Consider the following 23,989-nt stretch of genomic DNA (forward strand, 5'->3'; position numbering starts at 1 on the left):
AATAATAAGTTGTATAATTAAGTAACCTTGCACTAAGTTATCTATCCACCACATATATAACGCTAGTAAAAACTATAATAGCAAGCAAGCAACACTCTCACCGACTACTGATACATTAACCGATTGATAAAAAATACGAAGTAAATAAGGAATAACAAGTTTATTGTTCGTTTATAAAATAAAATGATAATATGCACTAGGTTTGGTCGGGTTTAAAAAACCCACGGGTTCACGGGTTTGGGTACTATAGGAACAAACCCGTACCCATAAACCCGTCGGGTATAGATTTATGCCCATTAACAAACCCATGGGTATGAAAATTGACCCAAATCCGTACCCTAATGGGGTAAAAACCCATCGGGTTTCGGGTTTCGGGTACCCATTGCCATCTCTAGACACAACCCCTCCAGGTACAGACCTTCTGTGGCTCCCTCCATCTCTGATTTGAACATGAGCAGCTCTATCCCCGATGATCCGGCCCCTAGTCGATGTTCCCCTTCCACCGCGCCAAAAGCTGTGACGTCCACGACCTCCTCCCCGACGCATCAAGGACTGGTCACCTCCTCCATAACTGGGGTGGAACATTGGCTGATTTCCGCCCCGGCCAAAGCCGGATCCCTGTCCCTGACCAGCGACAAAGCCACCTGCTCCACCGTGCTGTTGATGACCTGAAGCATACCCGCTTGCACCCCCGGATTGCTGATGGTCTCTACCACTGCCATGGCCTCCAAGATCACTGCCAAGCACCATTGTATGCCTTGCTGCGTCCACGTATGAGATGGTGGCTGACTTCCTGAGAGTTGAATGAACTACCCGAGCACTAGTCACCCAGGTGCCCGTACGTGCAAAAAGGGAAGCCAGCCCTGGCGTAGGTCTGTAAGGAATTCCAGGGCTGAGTTTCAGCTGCTGGGCTCTCCCAAATCTACGCCTACCATACACATACAAACTATGGCTCCTTGTATCCGGAAATGAAGATGTGAGCGATTCCTGCAGATTTGCCCGATCTCCAGCCTTTCCAAATAAACAAGGAAGCAAATTTGAAGCTGCCTCCGGCGGCCCCACTAACACAGCCGTACATTCCGCCTTCTTCAACCCTTGAACACGACGCCCATCGTCGTAACTTGGTTTCCGGCGCTCTTGCGCCATTGATAGGACATCTCCAAGTGTGAGCTTCGGCGAACACCGTGGCGATGGCAACTTGCCCTGCCATGGCTTCACCTTACTCCTAGAAGAAGAGGTCAAAGGAGGAGGATGAAGCGGACTATGAACAGGCGTCCGCATAGGTCCCGACCTGCAGACCCCCACTGCGCATTCACCAACGGACTGCAACGTCTCCATCCACTCGAACTTTGCCGGAGCTGAGTCCCATCCCGGTTTACAGCCACCACCTCCAGCCGCAGAAACATTACCCAGATCAGGCAGCGGAGATGCAGAACACGCTGGCGAAGAACACGTACTGGTAACCTCTCCATGATGGGCACCAGTAACATTTTCCGCATGCAACAAATTCTCCGTTCCACCGCCAAAGCACGAATGCCATCTGCTTCTGTAGGCGCAAGCGTTTTCCGGCGACAACCCTTCCGCGCGTATGTGACCAGACCTTGCTGTCGCATGATACTGACCCTAGACCGACCCCCGTCGAGAGGCAGGCCACAATGGCCGACCTTAACGGCGACCGCCCACCTGACTACCTTGAGAAAGACACTTACCTGACCGTCCAGATCGCGAGTAACCTTGTCGCGAGCGCGGCCGCTGACGGTGGAAGCCGAGACAGAGCGACGGACGACGACGACGCGACCTTTGATGGTTGCAATATAGTGTTGAAATGACTAAATTAAAATAAAAAAATTATGTATGACCAGGATCACAAATAAATTACAAGACCTTTTTTCATAACATAACAATATAACACATATTTTATATATAAGTTATCGTAGTATTATATGTTTCCGTTGTAAAGCATTATCACTCACCTCGTCGAGTTACATGGCTAGTCTAATGGAGAATTATTTTACTGTTGAGTATTTAAAATTTATCTTAACAAACCATTTAACTAGTATTTTGGAGATACTTCAGTGAATTTTAAAGTTGTTTTCGGAGATGCTCTAAACTTTAGAAAAAGAAACAAATCGCAAGCCCTTCCAACTTCCCGGCGTCACGCGGCTATTTTGAGGGCTTCTGGCGGGCTTCATCCCAGCAAAATCGCCACTCAACCTTTCGGGTTCAAGCTTCCACCCCAAAGGAAGCGGCGCGTGGTCGCTGGCGATGGCGGCGGGGACTATCTCCCGCATCCGGCTAGAGAACTTCATGTGCCACTCCAGTCTCCACATCGAGCTCGACAAGCACGTGAATTTCATCACCGGCCAGAACGGAAGTACGCCTCCCAAACCCTACCCCCGTCCCTCTCGCCATTTATCGCGGTGCCTCCTGACGCATGGTGCTCTTCTCTTCTCCTACGACGTGGCGTTGCAGGCGGGAAGAGCGCCATCCTTACGGCTCTCTGCGTCGCCTTTGGCTGCCGTGCTAAGAACACCCAGCGCGCCGCCTCCCTCAAGGATTTCATCAAGACCGGCTGCAGGTTGCGTTGGCCTTCTCTCTTTGCCGCCATTCTTTCTTTTAGCCCTGATTTTTTTAGTTACTGATTTTCTAAATAAATAGTTAAATCCGTTTTAGGGCTAACAACCTTTGTGGACTTCCGTTACTGCGTTGAGCTGTTTGACTCTCGTCCGTAGATGTGACTAATAGATACATATGAGTGATGATTATGGAGAACTGCAAATATTGTGCCACACACCTACACCTAGTTTATTTTCAATATGCTCTCAAGTTCAAGGCCTTTGCAATGTATTGCATCTGAAAAATGTAAAGATATTTTCTCGACTGTTTTCATGCATATAGTGGATTCTTAATATGCCACACATATTCTTCACCATACAACCTTCCACTTAAGGTTCCGTGGCCCCTGTTTGCAACCAGCTGTAACCTGGTCTATTATTTTCATCTTCTCTACTACTACAGCTATGCAGCAATTACTGTGGATATTAATAACCATGGGGAAGATGCGTTTAAGCCTGAAGTATACGGGGACACTATTATATTGGAACGCAGGATTACTGAATCAGCTAGTTCTACAGTTTTGAAGGATCAACATGGTAAAACTTCCTGTTCTAGCGTTCCTGATTGTCGGTTGTGTTCGTCTATTGTAAGGGACATTTCTTGGGTGAATTTACTGCCACCAAGTTGTCAATTATTGCTTGTGTTTTCATTCTAATAGATTGTGCCATTTGCTTTAACATTATTGAGTTTTAGAGGTTATTAATTTAAAAACTCGGCCAGTAGGGGAAAGACCGCCCCCCATGGTATTATATTAAGAAGGAGCTCAATCAGCGCCCCGACCGAGAAAGGTCACGAAAGCTGCCCCTCCATGCAACATGATGGTCGTCCCATATAGACCAGATCTTTACTCGTGCTTTGAGCCTTTCCAGCCTCTACACACGGATCCACCCCCTATAGGCCAGTTCATCTCGTGTGCACACAACCAGAGGAATCAACAAATGACCTTTTAACCTCAGCCTGAAATTCGCTCCCACTGGGATTCAAACTCAAGACCTAAGGAGTGCTACTCAGACCACCTAACCAACTTAACTACAGGCCCTTTCGCGAGATCATTAATTTAAACCGTTGTCTTTATCTAGTCACTTGTAAGGTTGGTTTACAATAGACACTTCTCATGACTATTGAGTTCACTCCCCTTTTTTCCGTGCACTTTGCAAGGTAGGCCTTGCTGTTTTCAAAATTTTAGCACCCTTGCCCTTGGTTTATAATCAATACTGAGGCAGTGCTGCAAACATTTTGGTAATTAGCCCTCAATCTGCAAACCCCCCTTAAAATATTATTTTGTCGATTTTTTCTTTTATTAGTTGTCCCAACCGTACTTGTGACAAGCATCATGATCCACTTCCAAGTAGGAAAAAAACATGCTCTTAAATTGTTGGCTTCTACTGTGTTTTCAAATCACTGACATTCTGTCTTCCACCGCATAATTATACTCAGAGCACCCTGTTTTACATGTTACCCTTCATTTCCATCATAAATAGCTAAAATTCTATTGAACAAAGCACTGCACGTCTTGAATATGACAATGGCTGTTTGACCTGAATAAAGGGCTGGCATTTTAAGTTGCATTAAGTATGAACTACATGTCGATAATTGTGGTAAATTTGCTCAATAGCACCGAGAGAATAGCTTTATTTTTTATGAGCTCTTGTAGATTTTCCTTGGATCCTTATGTTATGTTAACCGTTAATGTCTGCTTGTACTGGAACAGGGAGGAAGGTGGCACATCGCAAGGATGACCTAAATGAAATAATTGAACATTTTAACGTAAGTTGCTTGTTGCTTCGAACAAAACACTGTTTGGCTTGCTTGGTTCTTTGGTAGCCTCTTTATTATTTTTTTTGTTGAGTACTGGTTCAAAACAGGAAAAATATGGTCGATACGGTTGTTAATGTTAAGTTGATAATTACCACACTCTCTTGAGTGCTTAAGGCACATGGTGAGGTTATGCTATACAACACACACAAGACACAACCAACATGGTATGGGAGCAAATTCAGTCAGCAGTGTAGGAGCTCTGCAAGCCTTGATGTTGATACTATAAATCGTTTCTAGTTTATTTACAGCATGACATATATTTTTGGATGCTTCTGATTTAAAAGTTGGTGCTTCATCATGCGTTCATTCTATAGATATCTAATTGTTTTAATCTTTATCCTTTCTGCTGGATTACTTATTTGTAATGTGATTGCCAGATATATGTTGTCTGCATTCTGATGCATCTGTGTGACTTTTCAGATTGAAGTTGAAAACCCTTGTGTAATTATGAGTCAAGACAAAAGCAGAGAGTTTTTACATTCAGGAAATGACAAGGATAAGTTCAAGGTATTGAAAAACTATGCAATGGAACACAAATGCCTTATTCATGTGCTTTTCAGTCATCTATTATTGTCAAATGCAAATTCATGTGGCTGTCAGTGGTCTGGAGCCCTGGACATGGTATATTTTCATGAAAAAGATAATACTGAACATACTGATAGTTCAGATTTCAGAATATACTATACCATTTTAGATAAACTCGGGCAATTAGGCTTCAGTCATTAAGCTGAGTTTAAAAATGTGCTGCACCTGTGCATTCTTTATGCTCTCCTAATACATAACTGATATAGCTGGCCTCATTCTATGTTTTACTGTTCATACTTTTCTGTTTTGTTTCAGTTCTTTTTTAAGGCTACTCTTCTTCAGCAAGTGAATGACTTGCTTGCTACAATAAGAGACAACCTGAACATTGCGGCCTCTATAGTTGAAGAACTGGAAGCGTCAATTAGGCCAGCGCTTAGAGAACTTGATGAGATCCAGGAGAAGATAAAGAATATGGAACACATTGAAGAAATAGCACATGAGATCGAAAATCTGAATAAAAAGTTGGCTTGGGTATGGGTTTATGATGTTGACAAGAAGATTGGGGGACAACAAGAGTATCTTGAGAAACTCAAAGAGCGTATCCCTGCGTGCCAAGAACGAATTGATCGAAATATAGTAAGTGATACTTTAATGGGAACAGTTTTCTCATTTTTCTTAGAGCAGTCCTGTCCTACGTACACCATTTTTTTTGTTATCTAACTGCCTAACTATATTTAGTCTCTAGTTGGCTACCAATGACGCTGGAAGAACTTCATGTTTGTTAGTCAGTATTTTACCAAATATAAATTCATAATAATCTGTTATTTTTTGCTTGTATTGTACTCATGGTTTTGTTAGATCAAACGATGAATTCAAGGATACTTCTTTAATATATTTGAACGGCCATGTATGATATTTGTATTAATGAATGGAGTGGACTTTGATTAAAGCTATGTAGAAATTTGGGTCAGCTAATTGGACCTTCTGTATTGTAAATATGCAGTGCAGGGTATAATACCAAAATTCGTAATGGCTAACAACGTTCATCTTCTGAATTTGTTTAAAACATTTGATTTTGGTTATTTCATGTCAGTTTGGCGTCATCATTTGTTCATTTACAAACTAACCTGTTGAAATGGAATTGCCATGGTTCAAATTTCACTCCTCCCAGCACTTTATGTTACAGTTTTCCCTACTCCCTGGGGATGTTGCATTTATGCTGCAAAATTTGTGTGCTCAATTAATAATTCACCAGTTCCGAAATGTTGAAATGGTTGTTAACTGATTGATTTTCCCTTCTCTTGTAGGCCATTATAGAGGAACTGAGGAAAGAATTTATTGTGAAGAAAGAAAATTTTAAATCCTTTTTGGAGAAGACACAAGAAGCAAGGAGGATGAAGGAAAAAATGGATCATGACATTCGTGAGGTGTATTGTTGGCTTAAGTAGCTTTTAGTATTGCTGTATATATTGTTTCTGATGTTTTACAACAATTACTTAAACACATTATGACCTGTAAATGACAACCTTGGTGGTATTGCATGTTGTTTTCATGATAGATGTATATTGTATGCGTGTTCATGGCCTTGTGAATATGAAATTGCACTACACTGCAAGTAACTATACTTTGCATGTTTCAGTTTACTAGTTATACCTCTCATTTTGGTGTAAATTATTATCTAAACTTTACCTTTAGCTCATGGATAGTTGCCAAGTTTCACCACTAGTCATATGATATTGTTCACATTTATCACTTGCAGACAATTTTGTTAGGTTTAGTCCCAAATTGGAAATTGATGGCGGGGGCACAATGCACAAAGGCAAGGTAGTCTTAACGTATTAGGCTAGTCTTTTGGGTTGAGTTAGGTCTGAGGCCTTGATATGTTGTGGGCTACGTTGGACTTGGGCCTAAGGAGGTGCCAGCTTGTGGGTATAGCGAGCTAGGTCGAATATGCTGCATACTCTAACAAGTGGTATTAGAGCCATGGTAAAAAACTCTAAAAAGATCTAAGGGGTCACATGGTGATGGGGGATCCTATTAACGTCTCAAAGGTTGCACGGGCTGTGTGTGGCATGGAGCGTTGACTGGGGGCCCAGATAACGTCTTCTAGAGATCACACAGGGTGTGTGCAATATGAAGAGTTGGGCTCGATATATGATGGGGGAGACTGTTTGTGTGTAACAGAGGAGATTATTTGGTTTAGTCCCACATCAAAAATTGGTGTTGGGGAGCACAACATATTAGGTGGGGCCTTGGTATGTTGTGGGTTATGGTGGACCTAGGCGAGCTGGTTTGGATCTGCTCTGCTGTGCAATCCAACAAACTTTTCACTTGCCTCCTTATTTTTTCATTTGAATGTGCTAATATGAGCATCCACATCTTCTATGATAAAATATACCATTTAAGCAATTTATTTGATAAAATAAGTTACCCATCAAAGTAAATAAGAATTATGTGTTGCCAGGTGAGGGTTTGAAGCAGCCTCTCCCCATTTGCTGGGAAAATGTTTGCCTCGGTTTATCCCTTCCCTAGCCCCACTTATGTGGGAGTCTCTAGCACTAGTATGCCCAATTATGTGAAAATTGTCTTATTTATTATTTACGTGATAAATTTCAAAAAAGTTTGAAATTGCATCTATTGCAATTAGATACTAGATATGATTCTACCGTTACTTTGTTAGCTGTCTTCTTAGTTATTCATGTCCTTTTGTAGGCTGTGAAACTGAAGATGGATCTAGAGAAAGAGCATGCTCGTGGAAGGCAAACATTGAATAAAATGAATGCCCGTGTGGTACAACTAGAGGAGCAAGTTCATGAATTTGAGCTGCAGCATATGCAACAAACTCAGGTGTTTTTTTCTTCTAACTGCATCTCTCTTTTTTTGAGTAAAATACGCTGGCGGTCCTTATTTGTTGGGTGCCATCTAGGTCTATGAACTCGCAAGTCACACAAGTGCAACCCTAAACATGCTAATTTATGTCATCCGGATCCATGATCTTGCATAGTGTATAAGCACATCCCTAATCTTACTAAATAGTGTCATCCAGGTTCAAATTGTTAGAAATATGAGCAACTATGTGTTAATTTTAATCTAAATTGGATATGTTTCTTGTTCACATACGTAACTATCACAACTATAAGGTTGCCTTCAATGGTTGCCCCTTCCCTTCCCCTCCCCTCGGATAGGGGAAACAAAACCACCCTATCTCATGCATCGGCTGCCGCTATCAGGCCCTCTAACAGAGGGTACCTTCTCTCCCTCTTGTTTCAGTGGCACATTATATCCACTTCCTGCGCTCGCGTTAACGTTCGCCACGCCCGCTTGCCACCGAGTCGGTCGTTGTAGGACTTTCGTCGAGCGAACCCAAGGTCGCCTGCCTCCTTATCGACCCCTGCATGGGACTCCGCCCGTCGCCATGGCTGTGGTGGAGGATGATGATGTGTTCATTGACGCTCAACGACCTGCTAATGCACCACCGTGCTCGTCGAAGGCGCCTCCAAATCCAAGCCTGCTACCATTTGTGACGCGCTGCTCTCGTTGATGGCGGTGGCGAGACCCATCACGATTCCTCGTCCGTGTCATCCTCTTGACGATGGTAATGCTGATCGCCATCGCTACGATGTGGCGGCTGCGTGGGTGGCATCGTGCCGCTACACCCAATCAATAGCCTGTCCCACGCCTCCTGTAGCGCCGGTGGAGGGGACGACGCCTCCGAGTTTTGTTGCGAACGAATGGGGATTTAGTTGGGGATATTGTGAACAAATGGGGATATTGCGAACAATGAGATAATTTGAGGAATCGATTAACCTTTTTTACTCCTAACAATATTATATATTTAAAAAACTCGACCTTCAGGTGGTAAGGCAGCCCTCGTGCATTATATCGAGAAGAAGACCTTCTCATGCAGGTCTAGAAAACCCCCGAACCTCTGCCCCACCCATACACAGCGGCACCGTAGCCCATGTGAGAAACGATCGCGACCAGGACCGGGCCTTAGACCTGTGTTTGGCGTGGGAAAGACGAGGGGATTTTTTAACCACAACCTGAAATTCGCTCCCACGGGGAGTCGAACCCAGGATCTGAGGAGTGCTATTCAGACCACCTAGCCAACTCGGCTAGAGGCCCTTTCGCAATATTATATATTAACAATATGTAAATAATTACAATTAAAAATAAATGTGTAACCGTGAATATGATGGAACTAATTATTTCTGCTGTATTAAAAGGAAAAAAAAGAAAGATGGCAATTATGGTAGTTGGGATAAAATAGTATTATATTTTTTGGTGGGGTATAGAGGGATGATATAGAGGAAACTGCTGCGGGGAGTAGTAATATAGGGGGAGGAATCCTGTTGACGTGGCAAGATAGTGGGATATAGGGGGATAAATTTAGTGGGAACGATTGCGGATAGCCTCAATATCAAGAGATAAAAGACATCTCTAACATAGAGATGTATACCTGAGTGAGACTAGTGCCAAATGAAATCATTGGTTATTAATAACACAACAATTAGCTTAGGTTGAATTTGGCCTGATATGGCATTGACAGGCTACTCACTACTTAGTGAGGCAAGGGTAGTGGTGAATGTGGAATCACTTGGAATTGAGGCAGAGAACACAATGGATAGCAAGGAACCGATGGAGGGTCGTGGTCGATTGTGGCGGCGGTGGAAAAACCCGGTGCCATCATCGGAGAGGAAACCCACACCCCACACGTGAAGGTGTATTCTCTTTGATGATTACAATCCAGACTAAGGCCCCCTTTATATTTTAGGTGCATCTCCTAATCCACAAACTTGCCTAACAATCCTTCCTAATTTCCTTCCTGTTACCACCCTCCTTTGCATGCACCTGTGTCGCTCTACCCTTGCCTTGGGCTTGGATGTCACTTAGGTCGATGCCCATGAAAGAGTGTACAACATGGGCATTACTGGAAGTATGACTATTATTACTAGCCCGATTGTAATCCTTTTCTGTTGGTAGGGATTTCACTAGCGCACCTTCCATTTCTAATAGGCCATAAGGCCATTCTGAGCGAATCCATAAAAAATGATCCACTTCATCGGTTATAGTTGTGATTGTTATGCAAGTGGACATTGCTGTTCATATGTCTAACACTTTGGACCTAGATGACCATCATTTAGTAAGATGAGGGTGCGCTTCTAAAGTCTGCAAGTTCATGGACTTAGATCTAGATGACATAGATTATCAAGTTTAGGGATGCACTTGTGCAATATGTAAGTTTATGAACCTAGATGACACCCTAGGACAAGTTTGAGGACCACAATTGTATTTTACTCTTTCCTTTTCAAAAAGTAATCTCAATTGCAACGGCTAGTAGCCAACATGATTTGTTCTAGTTGGCCATGGAATTAATCAGCTCTTTTAGGTTGTGCACAATTGTTTATTAATAGATCAATCCACACATGACCTGGATTGTCTTGGTTCAGATCTTGGCCTTATATCTTGAACATAAGTGAAAAAAGTTGAAGTGCACATTCACCCGTATCTTACACAATTTGTTTCTTTATTGAAAATTCGAACTAAGGATGGTGCATCACACATTCCCATATACAATTAGAAGATCAAGGGTGCCTGCACCCAGATCTCATGTCTCTTTTCTGTCCATCAATTTCTTGTGGAAAAATATATACTTTTCCATAATTGTACATACTGCATGATTCCTTTGGACAACTCACTGTACTCAGTTACAGACAACTCATGGCTAGGCACCTATGCATTGCCTAATAACTACTACATAGCAACAGTTAGATGAGATGATGCCCCCAGATGCGTTAACTGATTAGACACTAGTGCTGAGGTTTAAGCTGCCAAGATGGGGCACATAGAAGTCGGTGTGAAATATCTTGGATGTGTATGGGCAACTGTGGTAGGCATTGCTACTATAACCACATGATTGCCATTGGTGATGTGGCAGGTGGCCACACCTAAGTTTATCTCATTGTTCGTAGTTGGTGATGAAATTTGCATGGACTTGGGGTTGGGCAACATTGTCAACATGTGGCCATTGATGCAGACATCCTGCTGCATGGTGTAATGGCGCTGAATGTGATAAACACATGCATATATTCACTGGCGGAACGTAGTTAAGGCCCAAACTCCCACTCTTGATTCAAAAAGACTCCTTAGCTCTAGGTAATGCTGCATGAGATGATATGGGCAGCAAATCCTCATGGCATGAACACCAAGCTGACACACGAAAGACATCCCGATAGTGCTTTGTTTTAGTCAGAATCTCTTCAACGAATAGTAAATATTGAGCATCGCCGCCACGATCCCAAGGTCCCAAGCATGGACCAGATACCTCGTAATTCGGCGTTGATAGGGATTGTCGGATTGACAAGACGACACCTGAGGATCCCATGAAATGTGCTCAACGCTTGAAATAGAGTCTTACCTTGGCATCAATGAGCTACCCTCCACCATTGAGAACCCGGGTGACAACTTCAAAATCAGGCATGACAAACAAGGTCTTTGAATCCGCACGACTTAGCCTCATCTCTTCCAAAGGGACATGAAACCTTGAGTGAACATCATGTAGAATAACCTCAGACACTTGTTCAGGAATGTCAACAATGATCAGATCCACCAAAGCAAGTCGCTCTTGGTGCATTAGGCCGCCGGAGTGCTCAACGATGGTCCTCGGTGGCTTGTTGAAACCAGCGACCTCAATCTCTGTGCCAGGAGAGGGTGCGGTCAAGGCCGGAGAAGGAGCAGAGGAACCTCCAAACTCAGAACGGGGCACCATAGGAAACCCTGAAACATGCTCACTAGGGATGAAAACGGTTTCGGAATTTTTCGGAATTCCGGAAACCAATTTCGAAATTTTTCGATCGGATTCACCGGTAACGGTATTTTTCGAAAACGGAATCGGTTTTCGGAATTTTTTATCGGAATCGGTATCGGAATCGGCGTTGTGTTTTACCGACCGTTTCCTTCGTTTATCGGTATTTGTCGGAAATTACCGGATTTGTGTCTCGGAAATTTCCGGAATTGTGTTTCGGAATTTTCCAGCATGTGATTTTTTCACATCGCCTGTACGTCTCTGATAAGAATTACTTATTTTTATATTTTTTGAACGTTTTAAGATTTATTTTGGGATAGATAGTGTTGGAAGGCAGTTGAGATTAATCATTTAGTCTCTCAAACAAATCCACCCTTTTCTATGCACATGTTATGTATTAGTAATATATAATGATAAAGAGCCGACAGTCTGTCTTTTCCACACACTAGATTTTAGGGCTTTCTTGTGAGGCTGTGAAAAACTCTTTATGTGAGGAAAAAATATTTCATGAGTAAGCATGTCATGTCGGCTAAATCTAGTGGATATTGTGAATTGTGAACTTTGAGTCTGTGAACTTGTGATCTTTATGAACTTATTATACTGTGAATTTGTGATCTTTGTAAACTTTTTATATTATGAATTTGTGATCCTTGTGAACTTGTTATATTGTGAACTTGTTATATCATGAATTGTGAACTTGTGGTTTTTGTGATCTTTTGTCAACTTTGTTGTATTATGAAGTTTGATATGTTTACCGATCGTATTTTAAATTTCGACCGTTACCGGTGTATTTTCCGCACCGAACTTTCGTTTCCGATGTTTCCGAAATACCGATATCGTTTCTGTTTCCGGAGTTACCGTTTTCGATTTCGTTTCCGATAAAAAATATGAAAACGGTAATGGTTTTAGTGTTTACCGACCGTTTCCGACCGTTTTCATCCCTAATGCTCACCTCTCCCACGGTGCCTCTTACGGCTTTGCCTGCGCCTCCCTAGTTTCCGGTCCGTCTGGCTGCCCATTGTGTCCTCCCTCGTGGAATTGGAATCATCTCTGGATGCAGAGACAATAGAGCAATCTTGTGCCACTCCATCCTTTGCGCGGGGCGAGCGTGTTGCCTCTGGCAGGCTGCTGCGCGATGGATAGTCGCCACTCGCCAGACAATTGAAGCATCATCCCTTGAGATTGTCACGGATAAAGGCCCTCGTGCGCCGTGGAGGTTTCATCCACCGACGCTGAGTCCGTCTACTCTTCTGAATTGTCCAGTCGCCTTCCGCAATCGCGTGCACGGTGCACCTGCGCCTGGGGTACCATCATAGGTGGAGCGGATGACTTGGATAACAGTGCCTTCTTGCACGACGCCGACGCAGCGTGAGGGTCGTCGATCACACGTCGAGATGGGGAGTTGAATTGCTCCAGCGCTGGGCCTTCGACCGTCCACTCGCAGCGGCTGGGGATGAGGAATGGGGTGAGTGTGACGCTAGGCGAGCATAGGGGGTGGTATGTAGGTGGCTGCCGGCACCACAGTGGTCGCTGGTGTGGGGCTTTGGGGAGGGGATATGTCGTGCTGGGTGGGAGGGGAGGTGTTTCGGGGAGACGAGTCGCCCCTCCAAGCGGGAGGGGAAACGATACGTCCATCCGTTAGCAGAGTACTGCTGCTCTTTGCACCCTGCTGCATGACCACCCGGAACTCCAGCTCAGGCCCTCTCCCCTCTGGTTGGTGGGTCTGAACCACAGCTGTATATCCTATTCTGGCATATACCTCTTATTGGGATATATTTGGGCTTTTTATTAATATTTTGGCATTCTCCAGCAGTCAGCACTAATGTGTTATGTCCCTTTTGGTTTCTTTTGTATATTTATTTGGCTTTGGGATCTCTAATTTTCTTTTGGATCTTCCTACTATTCGATTTAATATTCTCATTTGAATCCTATCTATATGAAATTGAAGGCTGAAGTATCTCAAGTTGAGGATAGCATACGGGAATTACAGCAGGAGATAAACTCTGCCCATTTAAATGCTACAAGGTAGTTTTTCATCCTAGTTACTTTTGCTTTAGGTGACAACCAGGTTTGCTTATTGGATGTTTGATTCTGCCTTGCGTCATCCAGGTTAAGTGAGAAAGAAAAAAAATCATCTGAAGAACTACGGGCCATTATTAAAAATATCGGTGACATTGGAAAAGAGGTATTCAATTTCCCCCCCTCCAAACTGGGTGTGCTTAGAGTGCCTTATTCATTGCAGTTTTGTTATGATTATCAAATGTGCCACAAGGAAACCAGCTTTCTGCACAACAAACTGTGTCATCTCTTGAGCACCATCTCAGGAACATACTAGCCAACCTAACAGTCACATTGATGTGTCTGTGTGTTGGCAACTGACAGCCTGTTGTTCTTTGGTGTGTGTTTTAGGGGTCCTTACCCATGTAATCCTTCTTTAATCTAATGATACAGAATTCTCCTGCCTGTTCGAGGAAAAAAAAGTTTTGAAGTAAGGCCCTGTTTGGTTCCTTTAGTCACTAGACTAAATTTTAATGACTAATGTTTAGTCGCTAAAGTACCCCGTTTGTTTCCAGTGACTAAACCGGACTAAAGAGCATTAATTGTTGTGAATAATGACTGTTTTACCCCTATCAATTAATGGATGTTTGCTATAAGAAGAAAGTGGAGAGGACAAATAAGGTAAAAATACTACTTTAGTCCCTTTTAGTCACCCCCTTGGTGACTAAAGAACTAAAGTTTAGTCACTCACTTTAGTCACCATGTTTGCTTCTTTAGGTACTAAAAGTGACTAACTGACTAAACTTTAGTCACCCCAAACCAAACGGGGCCTAAGTGATCCACAATTGGAGTTTTATGATGCTATAAGTGATTAAAAAATAACTATTGAGGTTTAGAAAGTTGCTCATGCCATTTTAAGGGGCTGTATGAGTAGCCTAGACTCTTGATACAATGATACACAACTCCTGTCTGTTTGAAAAAATGGTTCGGAAAGCAACCATAATACTTGATGGCAATATAAAATAGAACTGAGACCTAAGTCAAATCTCATTTATGCTGAAAACGATATGGCGTATAGATGTTAAATATGCCAAATCATCAATCAGAGAATCATTTGAATAGTCACAACTCTCTGCACTCTGCACAATTTAATTTTATCCCCTTGAACATGCAAGGGAGTTGTATATCATTATACTTGATCTGCTTTTAGTCGACGCCTGATCTTTGGATAGAGACCAAGGAGATCACTAATTCACATTGTAGTACACTGTGTTGCTTTGGTGCCCAGCAAGCTTGGCCATCGCCACGTGTCTCAAAATGGTTGCTCTGGTCCTGTCAACTACCACACGCTAGAATGGCAATGTCCTGAGTGATCCACGCTACTCAAAGACTCGGGATTTATAGCCTGGACTCCAGGGCAGATGAAGGAGTGGTCGTGTTGTAGCGCATTCAATCTCTGAGCAAAACCAAAGTGTGGTCTGTCTCGCTTGAGGCACAATGAGTGCCCACATCTTCTAGGAGACATTTGATTTCAGGAACCTTTTTTTTTTACCCTTATGCACTTACCAAAACTAGATGGAAGGAGTGTTAAGAAGAAAAAAGGAGCAAAAACCTTGACAAACACACTCACATGCACACAATAGGGTGTTTGGTTACACACGCGCCCTTGAAAACATCGAACAACCTTGACCTAACCAAGGGGAAAAGAGGACCTCTACTGACTGCTGAGGCCCAAGGGCAAGGAAAAATGAGATGCCCCTAGCCCTGGCCAAAACCCAGTAGTATACTCCTCCCTGGTTAGCGACATGGCTTCAGCATAGGGGAATAATTTGAGTAGTCACATTATCTGCACAACATGTAATTTTGTCCGCGCTGCCATGTTTATGGTGTTAGCCTTTGTTTTGGATCCTTGTGGTGTTGTACTGTATATTCTGTTGTATGTACTTTGCAGATAGAAGAAGATGGACGTAGGATCAATCAACTGAGAAGTCAAATTGATGATATACGACGGCGCCAACAAAACAAAGTACTATCCAATGCTTCATTAAGCATGAAATATTTCTACTATATTAATGCTGTGTTTTCAGACATTTTAAGTAGCAACTACTTGGTTGTATAAATTAATTGTAGCAACTAGTGATGCTCCTTTACAGCTAACGGCCTTCGGAGGAGATAGAGTTCCGAGCCTCTATAAATCAGTAGAGAGACACATGAGTAAATTCAAATGCCCTCCTATTGGTCCAATAGGATATCATCTGGTATGGCATAACTATCCTTGATTGTTGTCGTATTTCTTTTGATTACTTTACTTGTTCACTTCAGGTTCCACTCATTGCGTTATTTGCTTTGATGCAGCAACTGGCAAGCGATTCCTGGTCTGTTGCAATTGAATATGCATTAGGGAGGTTATTAGATGCTTTCATTGTCTCATGTCATAAGGATTCACTCGTTTTACGAGAATGTGCAAAAGAAGTGAACTACCGCAACCTTCAAATTATTATATATGACTTCACTAAACCACGGTAAGACAATAAGGTCTTCTATTTTGTTCATATTTGGTTGTCTGAATTCTTATTCCATCTTTGAATAGGGTTGACATTCCAGATCATTTGCTTCCGTCAACGCCACACCCAACAGTACTTTCAGTTATTCATTCGGAAATTCCTACTATATTAAATGTGTTAGTGGATCAGGTAATGCGCAATGTTCACTTCGCTAATTTCTTTATTTATAGATGCCAATAACTGTTCCTTTCTTTTGGTTCAGATGCTTCTGTTTTAATATTAGTTCTTGACCATGTTGCTAAAAAATCACTATTTCAGGGCCATGCAGAGAGACAGGTCCTAGTTCGGGATGATGAAACGGGAAAGTCTGTTGCATTTGATCAGAGGATACGGAATCTGAAGGAAGTATATACTTCTGATGGTTGCAAAATGTATGCCTCGTTGGAACTTCTGTTTTTTGGATCACGATTTGGTCATACTATTTTACTCTAGCATTTATCCACAGTTTCTGTTGAAAAATGTATGTGTGAATACTGAGAACTTTATATCTTTTAAAATGTAGCTTAGAGTTCTAGCCATTTGCCCATTCCTCTCTGCGAACACAGAAACCTTCTAGGACAGAACTTCATCATACACTACTTGGCCATGCAATTTTCAGATTGCTCCCTTCGATCTGTGTAATTTAAAATCTAAACGTTCACTTGGTAGTTTTCTGCCTGTTGAGGTTTGAAGAAAGATCAGTTCCAACTGGCTGATCCCCCTCCCCCCTCCCCTTACGAGTATGGCTAGAATTTTGTCTGGAAAATCCTATAACCTGAGTTCTTTTGACAACTTACAAAAATTTCACTGTATCGATGAACAACTTTATTGAGATCAGTGGTCTATCAGATGTTCAAGTGATTAACTGTCGTTATAAGCTGCAATAAGTTTGGCTGTGGAAGTATTGATATTGTGGACATTGGAAGTCCAGGATACAAATTGGCAAACTTTTAAAGTCATTTGCTGTTCTAAAGTGTCTTTTCGGAAAGAAAGGATGGGTTCTTGATTCTGTGTCAATTGATTGCAGGTTTTGTAGAGGTTCTGTTCAGACCATTCTTCCTGCAAATAGGAACTGGAGAGCTGGTCGTTTGTGCACTTCTCTAGAAGAAAAAATAACTGAAATGGAGCAGGAAGCTACTGAAATTAAGCAAATAAACTCAGAGAGGTTGGATCGCAAAAGGAAATTATTTGCTGATCGAGACAGCATCGATTTAGAATTGAGACAGTTAAAGGTAAAGTTCAAATTGCTGTGCAGTTTTCTTTAAGATTTCTGATTTATAGCAACCCCTCATATTCCACAGAGAAAAAGAGAAGATGAGGAGTTGCATGTGGAGCGTAAAAAGGCACAGTTGGTTGATACCAAGAAAATTTCTATTGACAATAGTCATGCAGCTGCTGTGGATACCTCTGAGCTAGTAGTTGAAATGATGGTTTGTTCTCGATTATCACTTAACTGTTTTGCATCCAATCATCATGTAAGCTGGCATTTCATCAATCTACTGTCTTAATTCTGCAGCAAGTGAAGGAAGACATTGAGAACCAAGAATTAGTTGTGCAGAAAATTAATTTGAAACTTACAGATGCTTTGCAAGAAGAGAATAATAGAAGAGCGTCTTACAAGGACTTCATTGGTAACATCTATTTCCATTAACGTTGACTTTAAAAAAAACTTGGTTTGTTATACTTACTGTCATATTAGAGCCATGTGGTCATATTGTCATAACACCTTGAAGCTTCCTAGATGAGGTAGTTTGCTGGGTGATGACTGGGGCTAAACACCTTGGGAGCTTAGGTTTAGCTGAAGCTATTAATGGGGCAGGGTCGAGTTTGTTCCTTATATGTAATAGGCTTCAGGTATGCGGGTGTCCTTGGGGATCTTGCCTAGCAAGTATCCTTGTTTGCAAGTCTCTTTTTCTCTCCCTAATATAGTAATATATAAAGATACACAGTTCTCCTGCGTGTTCGATAAAAACACCTTGAAGCTAGTTGGTGGTGGGTTTGTTCTGTTTGTTGCCAGTAAGATCAAATTTGAATATATAAACTTTTTTTCTTCTCGAAAGCGTAGGAGAACTGCGCGATAATATATTAAAGAAGAGGAACAGATACAAGAAACAAACAACAAACTAGGGGCCCCTACGACGGCAATAGTAGGCATACAGAAATCCATCCATGTCTAAAAAACTAACAAGAACTACCACGGTGCTAGCTAACTAGCAGGGAGGCTCGGAATGGGGGCGGTAAGCAAAGACAACTTCTTTGCACCAGCCATCTCCCAAAGGACAACCTCCAACCCAACTCTTCTAATAGCATCATTAATTCTAGGGCTCTTGTTGTAAAAAACACAGCCATTGCGCTGCTTCCATAAAGTCCAAACACCCAGGATGACTAGAGAATTGAGGCCATCCCTTGCAATTCCAGAGACCTTAGTACATAACACTCTCCACCATTCAAGGAAGGCACTATCCTCGGATTGGGGGGCAAGAACCTGAAGGTTCACTTGAAGTAGTTTGAACCAAAATTCTCGTGCGAAAACACATCCAATCAATATATGATCCAAGGTTTCTTGATCCTGATCACATAATGGACATCTCTCCGAATGGTCCAAGCCTCTTTTTTGTAGCCTATCTGCAGTCCAAACCTTCCTATGTTCGACCAGCCACATAAAAAACTTGGTTTTTGGAGGAGCCCAAGTTTTCCATATTCTATGAAAAGGCTCAAACTCAGAAGATCCAATAAAGAGAGCCTTATATGCCTTTTTAGAGGAGAACTTTCTATTTGCAGCTAGGCGAAAAAAATGCTTGTCTTCAACTTGAGGTCTTAGAACAATTATGTCAATTAAATCCCACAAGATGAGAAACTCATTGATAATTCCAACAGAAAGGGCTCCTTGAATGTATGAAATATATAAACTTGGAAACAGAGAACTTTGATTGTATGGAATACATTTCCTATATCTTAGGAAAATTTCTATGTATCGGGTTTTTACCTGCAGATTTTATTTTGGCTGTAGGAAGTAGAACATCCCCCACATTACAATATTTTTTTGTGTATTTATTTATTTTTGTCTGGTTTGTTAAGAAGGGGACAACATTTCCACCCATATTCTTACCCCATAGCCAGTACTTCAAGTCCTATATAAATGGTTGACGTCTTTTCAGGGACATTGTATTAAGATTTTAGGTTGTAATGTGGCTAATTAAACCAACCCTTTCCATCAGGGCCAACCAACAGATGTAATCCACACCATGTATTTTTACAATGGGAACTGTGAGATACAGGTCTTTGTTAAGAGGTGAAATGATGCACACACAACTTTTGGGCCTTTTTGGTTTGTTTACTGCAGTTTATTCCTGCTTTGTATTTTTTCTCGAACACACATGAGAGCTGTGTATCATTATATTAAGAAGAGAAGAAAAAACATACAACAAAGGAGGTTTATAGAAACCCCGACAACTCCACACGACCCCCTCTAAGCTTTTAGACTAAGGACAATGGCTGCCCAAAGAGGGGAAACTAGCCCCTTGATTGACCAGAAAAAAAAAACAGGATTCACTCATTGGTTGGCTGGAGCGCTAGGATGCTAGAAAGTTTCCGGGCTCCGGCCAAACTCCAACGTTGGATCTCATCCTTGACCCAACTGAAGACCTCACTAATGCTAGGCTGAATTTCATCGAAGACACATTGCTTACGGTGGTTCCAAATGGTCCAGGCTCCCAAAACGATAATAGAATTGAAGGCTTTTTGCACTGGTACAGTAATTGCTCTGTTTGCTCCTTCCCACCATTCGTCAAAGCAAGAACTGCCATGTTGAGGAGAAAGGTTCTGGAGACCAACTGTCTTAAGGATCTTGTACCGAACCTGCCGGGAGAAGACACAAGAAACTAGCAGATGGTTCATTGTTCTTCCTCTTGATCACATAGCAAGCATCTATGTGGGTGGGGGCAAACCTCTTTTAGCAAGCCGGTTTGCAGTTCAAGTCTCCAACACCTGCCAAGTGCCACAAGCCACATTAGGAATTTGCACTTCCCTGGTGCCCAACTTTTCCATATCCTCTCCCATGGCCTAAATTGTGTTGATCCTAAAAAAATCTCCCATAAGCTGATTTGGCAGAATATATTCCTGAATTAGAGTGCTGCCAAAAATGTTTGTCCTCCACTTCTGGTTGTAGAGTCCAATCAGCAAGGATGTCCCACAACTTTAGGGATTCTGCCAAAATTGTTACTGTAAGTGCTCCTTTTATGTCTTGCACCTACTTCCTGTTAGAGCATCATAGACACTCCTTTTTTTGGTCCTTGCAGAGATCAACTTAGCTAAACGAGGTGTTAGTTGCTGAATACTTTGGCCATGTATCCATTTATCTGTCCAGAACAATGTAGTCTTTCCATTGCCTATCTGTGAAACAATTGCCATTGAAAAGAAAGCTTGAACAGAGGGATGCACTTGTATTTGAAACGATGCCCATGGCCGGTCATGTTCTGTCTTTTGAAGCCATAGCCAACACATTCTAAGAACCCAGCTCATCTGTTATGGTCGCTAGATCGGTGAGGGATGGGAGAGGGGTATCGATGGGGAACGTCGCCGGGGGCCTCTGCCCACGGCCGAGCAAGAGTAGGGTTTCTCCCTTTTAATTCTTGCCTACTTTATTTCTCACCCATTGATTACATAAATAGGCCGGCTGGCCGCCCCTGTCTAGCTAGAGATCCTTATCTCCTTAAAACTCTCAACAAACTACTAACTGATAACCTTCCTAGATAATCTCAACTAATCTCCTAAATAATCTCAACTAATCTTCTAATCTTATCTCTAACTATCCTTATCTAACCCCCCTTGGAGGACCCATGTCTGCTGCTGCCGCAGCCTCTCTGTGGGCCTCCTTAGGCCCTGACACTACATCCCTCCTGGACAAGCAGCTCGTCCTCGAGCTGCAGCATGACGGGTGCTCAAAGACTGAGTCTACTTGACCTGAAACCAGACACCTAGAAGACAAGCCTTTTACATCTCGGCTTATCTTATTATTCCGAATCTGAATTTTTTTTACCCTATAAGATAAGGCGGACACCCTCCGCGTATTGGACTTGCACGTGTGCAGCCATCTGGATCCCATGGATGCCATCTGGACGAAAGGGGAGCACATGGACGGGCACCTGGAATAGGTCGCAACAATAACCAGCGGAGGCGCCCTCGTGGCGGTTGGTAGCCGAATGTGGTGGCGCTAAATAGTGTGCCCTTGCCTACAGCGAGGGGAGTGCCTTTCCTACTGCCGCTGCCGTAGAGTTGAAGTTCGTCGCCCGCGGGACACGTACCATGCTCGCACTTGGAGATAGCGGCCCGGTGCAGCTGCTGATGGCCATTCGACAGGGCGAGGTCGCGCTCCCGTGTGCCGAGGTCAACCGTCACCAAGGCTGCCTTGAGCATTTGCCGGCGCGTCTCCCGCACTCTCCGTCGTGCAAGGAAGCCACGAGCAGCAGCTTGTATGCCCACAGCCGCCGACGTCTGGAGCCGTGCGGACAACGCAGCTGCTCATGTTGCACTGCTGCCTTGATTTGCATCAGCCCTTGCTCAACCTTCTGGAGCGTGGCTTGCATCTTTGCGAGATCAACTCTTATGTTGGTCCACAAGTCCCCCATCGATGGAGCTAGTGATTGCTGAGCCGTGGCTGCCCCTAGTGGCTGTTAAGGCCCATAAGGCCCATATATTATTGACTGCCTATATATATGCTACAGTACCCCGAGGGGATCATTATCTCACCTAATCCAGGTTAGTCACATGGTAACAGAGCAGGTTAGGGTTAGGGTTTACATCTAAACCCAACCCTGATCCAATTTTTTTTCGGCGCCGTCGCGCCGTCGCTGTGCTGCCCTCGCAGCCAGCTTCTTCCCCTTCTCCGGTTGCTGTCGCGGCCCTCCCTCTCCCGCCCGTCGTCGCGGCCGCGGGCCTCCTTTTCCCGGCCGCCGTCGCGGCCTGCTGTCCGCCGTCTGCCATCCGCCGCCCGCCGTCTGCCGTCCGCCGGATCCAGCCTGCGCATCCACCGTCCGCCGGATCCGCCGTCTCGGTCTGCGCCCCATCTGCTGCTTCATCGTGGATCGAGCTCCCCCTCTTCCTGTGCCCGCCAGGACCGGATCTTGGTCGCCCCGTGCGGATCTGTCACGTCCGCCGCCAGGGGCCGTCCGCCGCCCTCTTCCTGTGCCCGCCAGGAGTCCGTTGCTGCTGTCGCTGTGCCTGCCAGGAGCCCGCCATCTTCTTCCTGGTGGTCCGCCGGCTCGGCGGCTGGTCAGCTGCCTGCCGAGTCGAACTGCAGTCTGCAGGGCGCCTTCACCGGATCTGCGCTGTCAGCAATTCTGCGCTGTCTGTCTGATCCGCCTGATCCGGATCTGCGCCCTCGCCACTTCTGTGCCGAGCAGGACTGCAACTCTACACCGTTGCTGCTGTCGCTGCTTCTGCGCAGGTGGCTTCCAGTGATCTCGATTCTCTGCAGCAGGGCGACAACTGCTGTCCATCTCAGCTTCTGCTGCCCAGGATCTTCGCCAACTTGTCCAAGTCGGACTGCTGTCAGCTGCGGCTCTTCTGGTTTGTTTGGTTTCACTTATCTCCATTGAATTCAATATGGCGACAAATGTTATTGTGGTCAATATCACTCTAGATGGTCAAAACTATCCGGAGTGGGCTTTCTGTGTTGAGACTGCACTCCGGGGACATGGATTACTCTTCCATTTGACTGATGCGACACCTGTTCTTGCTGATGATCGTCGCAATGCTGCTGATATCAAAACGTGGCAACTTAATGATGGTAAAGTGATGGCTGCTATGGTGAACAACGTCAAACCGTCTATGATTATGAGTTTGTCTAAATTCAAAACTGCTAAATCCATCTGGTCTCATTTGAAGGAGCGTTTTGTTCAGGATAGTGGTGCTCTATTACACACCCTCATGCAGCAGACACATGTTATTGAGCAAAATGATATGAGCATTGATGAGTATTACTCAGCCTTTGATCGCCTGATGAGTGCTTTGACATCAATGGTGCCTGCTTGTACTGCTGATCCATGTCCGGCTCATAAGTTTATTGAGAAGTTCTTCACTTACAAATTTGTTATGGGTGTTCGGGCCGAGTTTGATTCTCTTCGTGCTCGTTTACTTCAGGGCTCTGACACTCTCACAATGGCTAAGGCATTGTCTGATTTACTTGCTGAAGAGACTCGTCTTCACTCACTTTCCTCTACTGGTGGTAATCCTCACAGTGTGTTGGCTGCTGCCCAGAAACCTAAGAATGTTTTTAAGCCTTGTGATCATTGTGGCAAGACCAATCATCGATCTGAGCTTTGCTTTGTCAAGTTTCCTGAGAAGTTGACTGATTTTCGTGCACGACGTGCTGCTCGTGGTCGTGGTCCAGGACCGTCTACTAGAGGTTCAGTTGCTGTTGCTGCCACTTCGTCCGCTTCTACTTCAGAGTCGGCTTGGGTACTTGATTCAGGAGCCTCCTTTCATGTCACGTCTGATCAGTCAAAGTTGGCTTCTACTACACCTGTCACAGATGGTGCTTCAGTGCAGACAGCTGATGGTACTGTATGCCACATTACTCATAAGGGTTCTCTTTCTGATCCTCACTTTACAGTACCTAATATTTTCTTTGTCCCTGACCTATCTATGGATCTCCTTTCGGTAGGTCAAATTACGGATCATAATT

The 23,989-nt window shown here is 43.7% G+C and overlaps 1 protein-coding gene across 1 annotated transcript in view; it reads left to right on the forward strand.

The window, feature by feature from the left end:
• The first annotated feature begins 2,227 nt into the window (after positions 1-2,227).
• The window catches only part of LOC100383441 (Structural maintenance of chromosomes protein 6B), a 43,368-nt gene continuing 21,606 nt past the window's right edge, over positions 2,228-23,989 (forward strand). Inside the window, exons 1-18 of the mRNA NM_001176091.1 lie at positions 2,228-2,374; positions 2,473-2,578; positions 3,019-3,152; positions 4,328-4,383; positions 4,855-4,941; positions 5,275-5,595; positions 6,267-6,386; positions 7,672-7,806; positions 13,713-13,789; positions 13,874-13,949; positions 15,714-15,788; positions 15,916-16,020; positions 16,118-16,284; positions 16,353-16,455; positions 16,585-16,697; positions 17,333-17,537; positions 17,607-17,735; positions 17,822-17,936. Of these exons, the coding sequence (NP_001169562.1) occupies positions 2,266-2,374; positions 2,473-2,578; positions 3,019-3,152; positions 4,328-4,383; positions 4,855-4,941; positions 5,275-5,595; positions 6,267-6,386; positions 7,672-7,806; positions 13,713-13,789; positions 13,874-13,949; positions 15,714-15,788; positions 15,916-16,020; positions 16,118-16,284; positions 16,353-16,455; positions 16,585-16,697; positions 17,333-17,537; positions 17,607-17,735; positions 17,822-17,936 (2,233 nt within the window). The 5' untranslated portion in view covers positions 2,228-2,265. The remainder of the gene's footprint in view (positions 2,375-2,472; positions 2,579-3,018; positions 3,153-4,327; positions 4,384-4,854; positions 4,942-5,274; positions 5,596-6,266; positions 6,387-7,671; positions 7,807-13,712; positions 13,790-13,873; positions 13,950-15,713; positions 15,789-15,915; positions 16,021-16,117; positions 16,285-16,352; positions 16,456-16,584; positions 16,698-17,332; positions 17,538-17,606; positions 17,736-17,821; positions 17,937-23,989) is intronic.

The sequence above is a fragment of the Zea mays genome, chromosome 7 (assembly GCF_902167145.1).
Source record: "Zea mays cultivar B73 chromosome 7, Zm-B73-REFERENCE-NAM-5.0, whole genome shotgun sequence".
In the NCBI taxonomy this organism is placed as follows: domain Eukaryota; kingdom Viridiplantae; phylum Streptophyta; class Magnoliopsida; order Poales; family Poaceae; genus Zea; species Zea mays.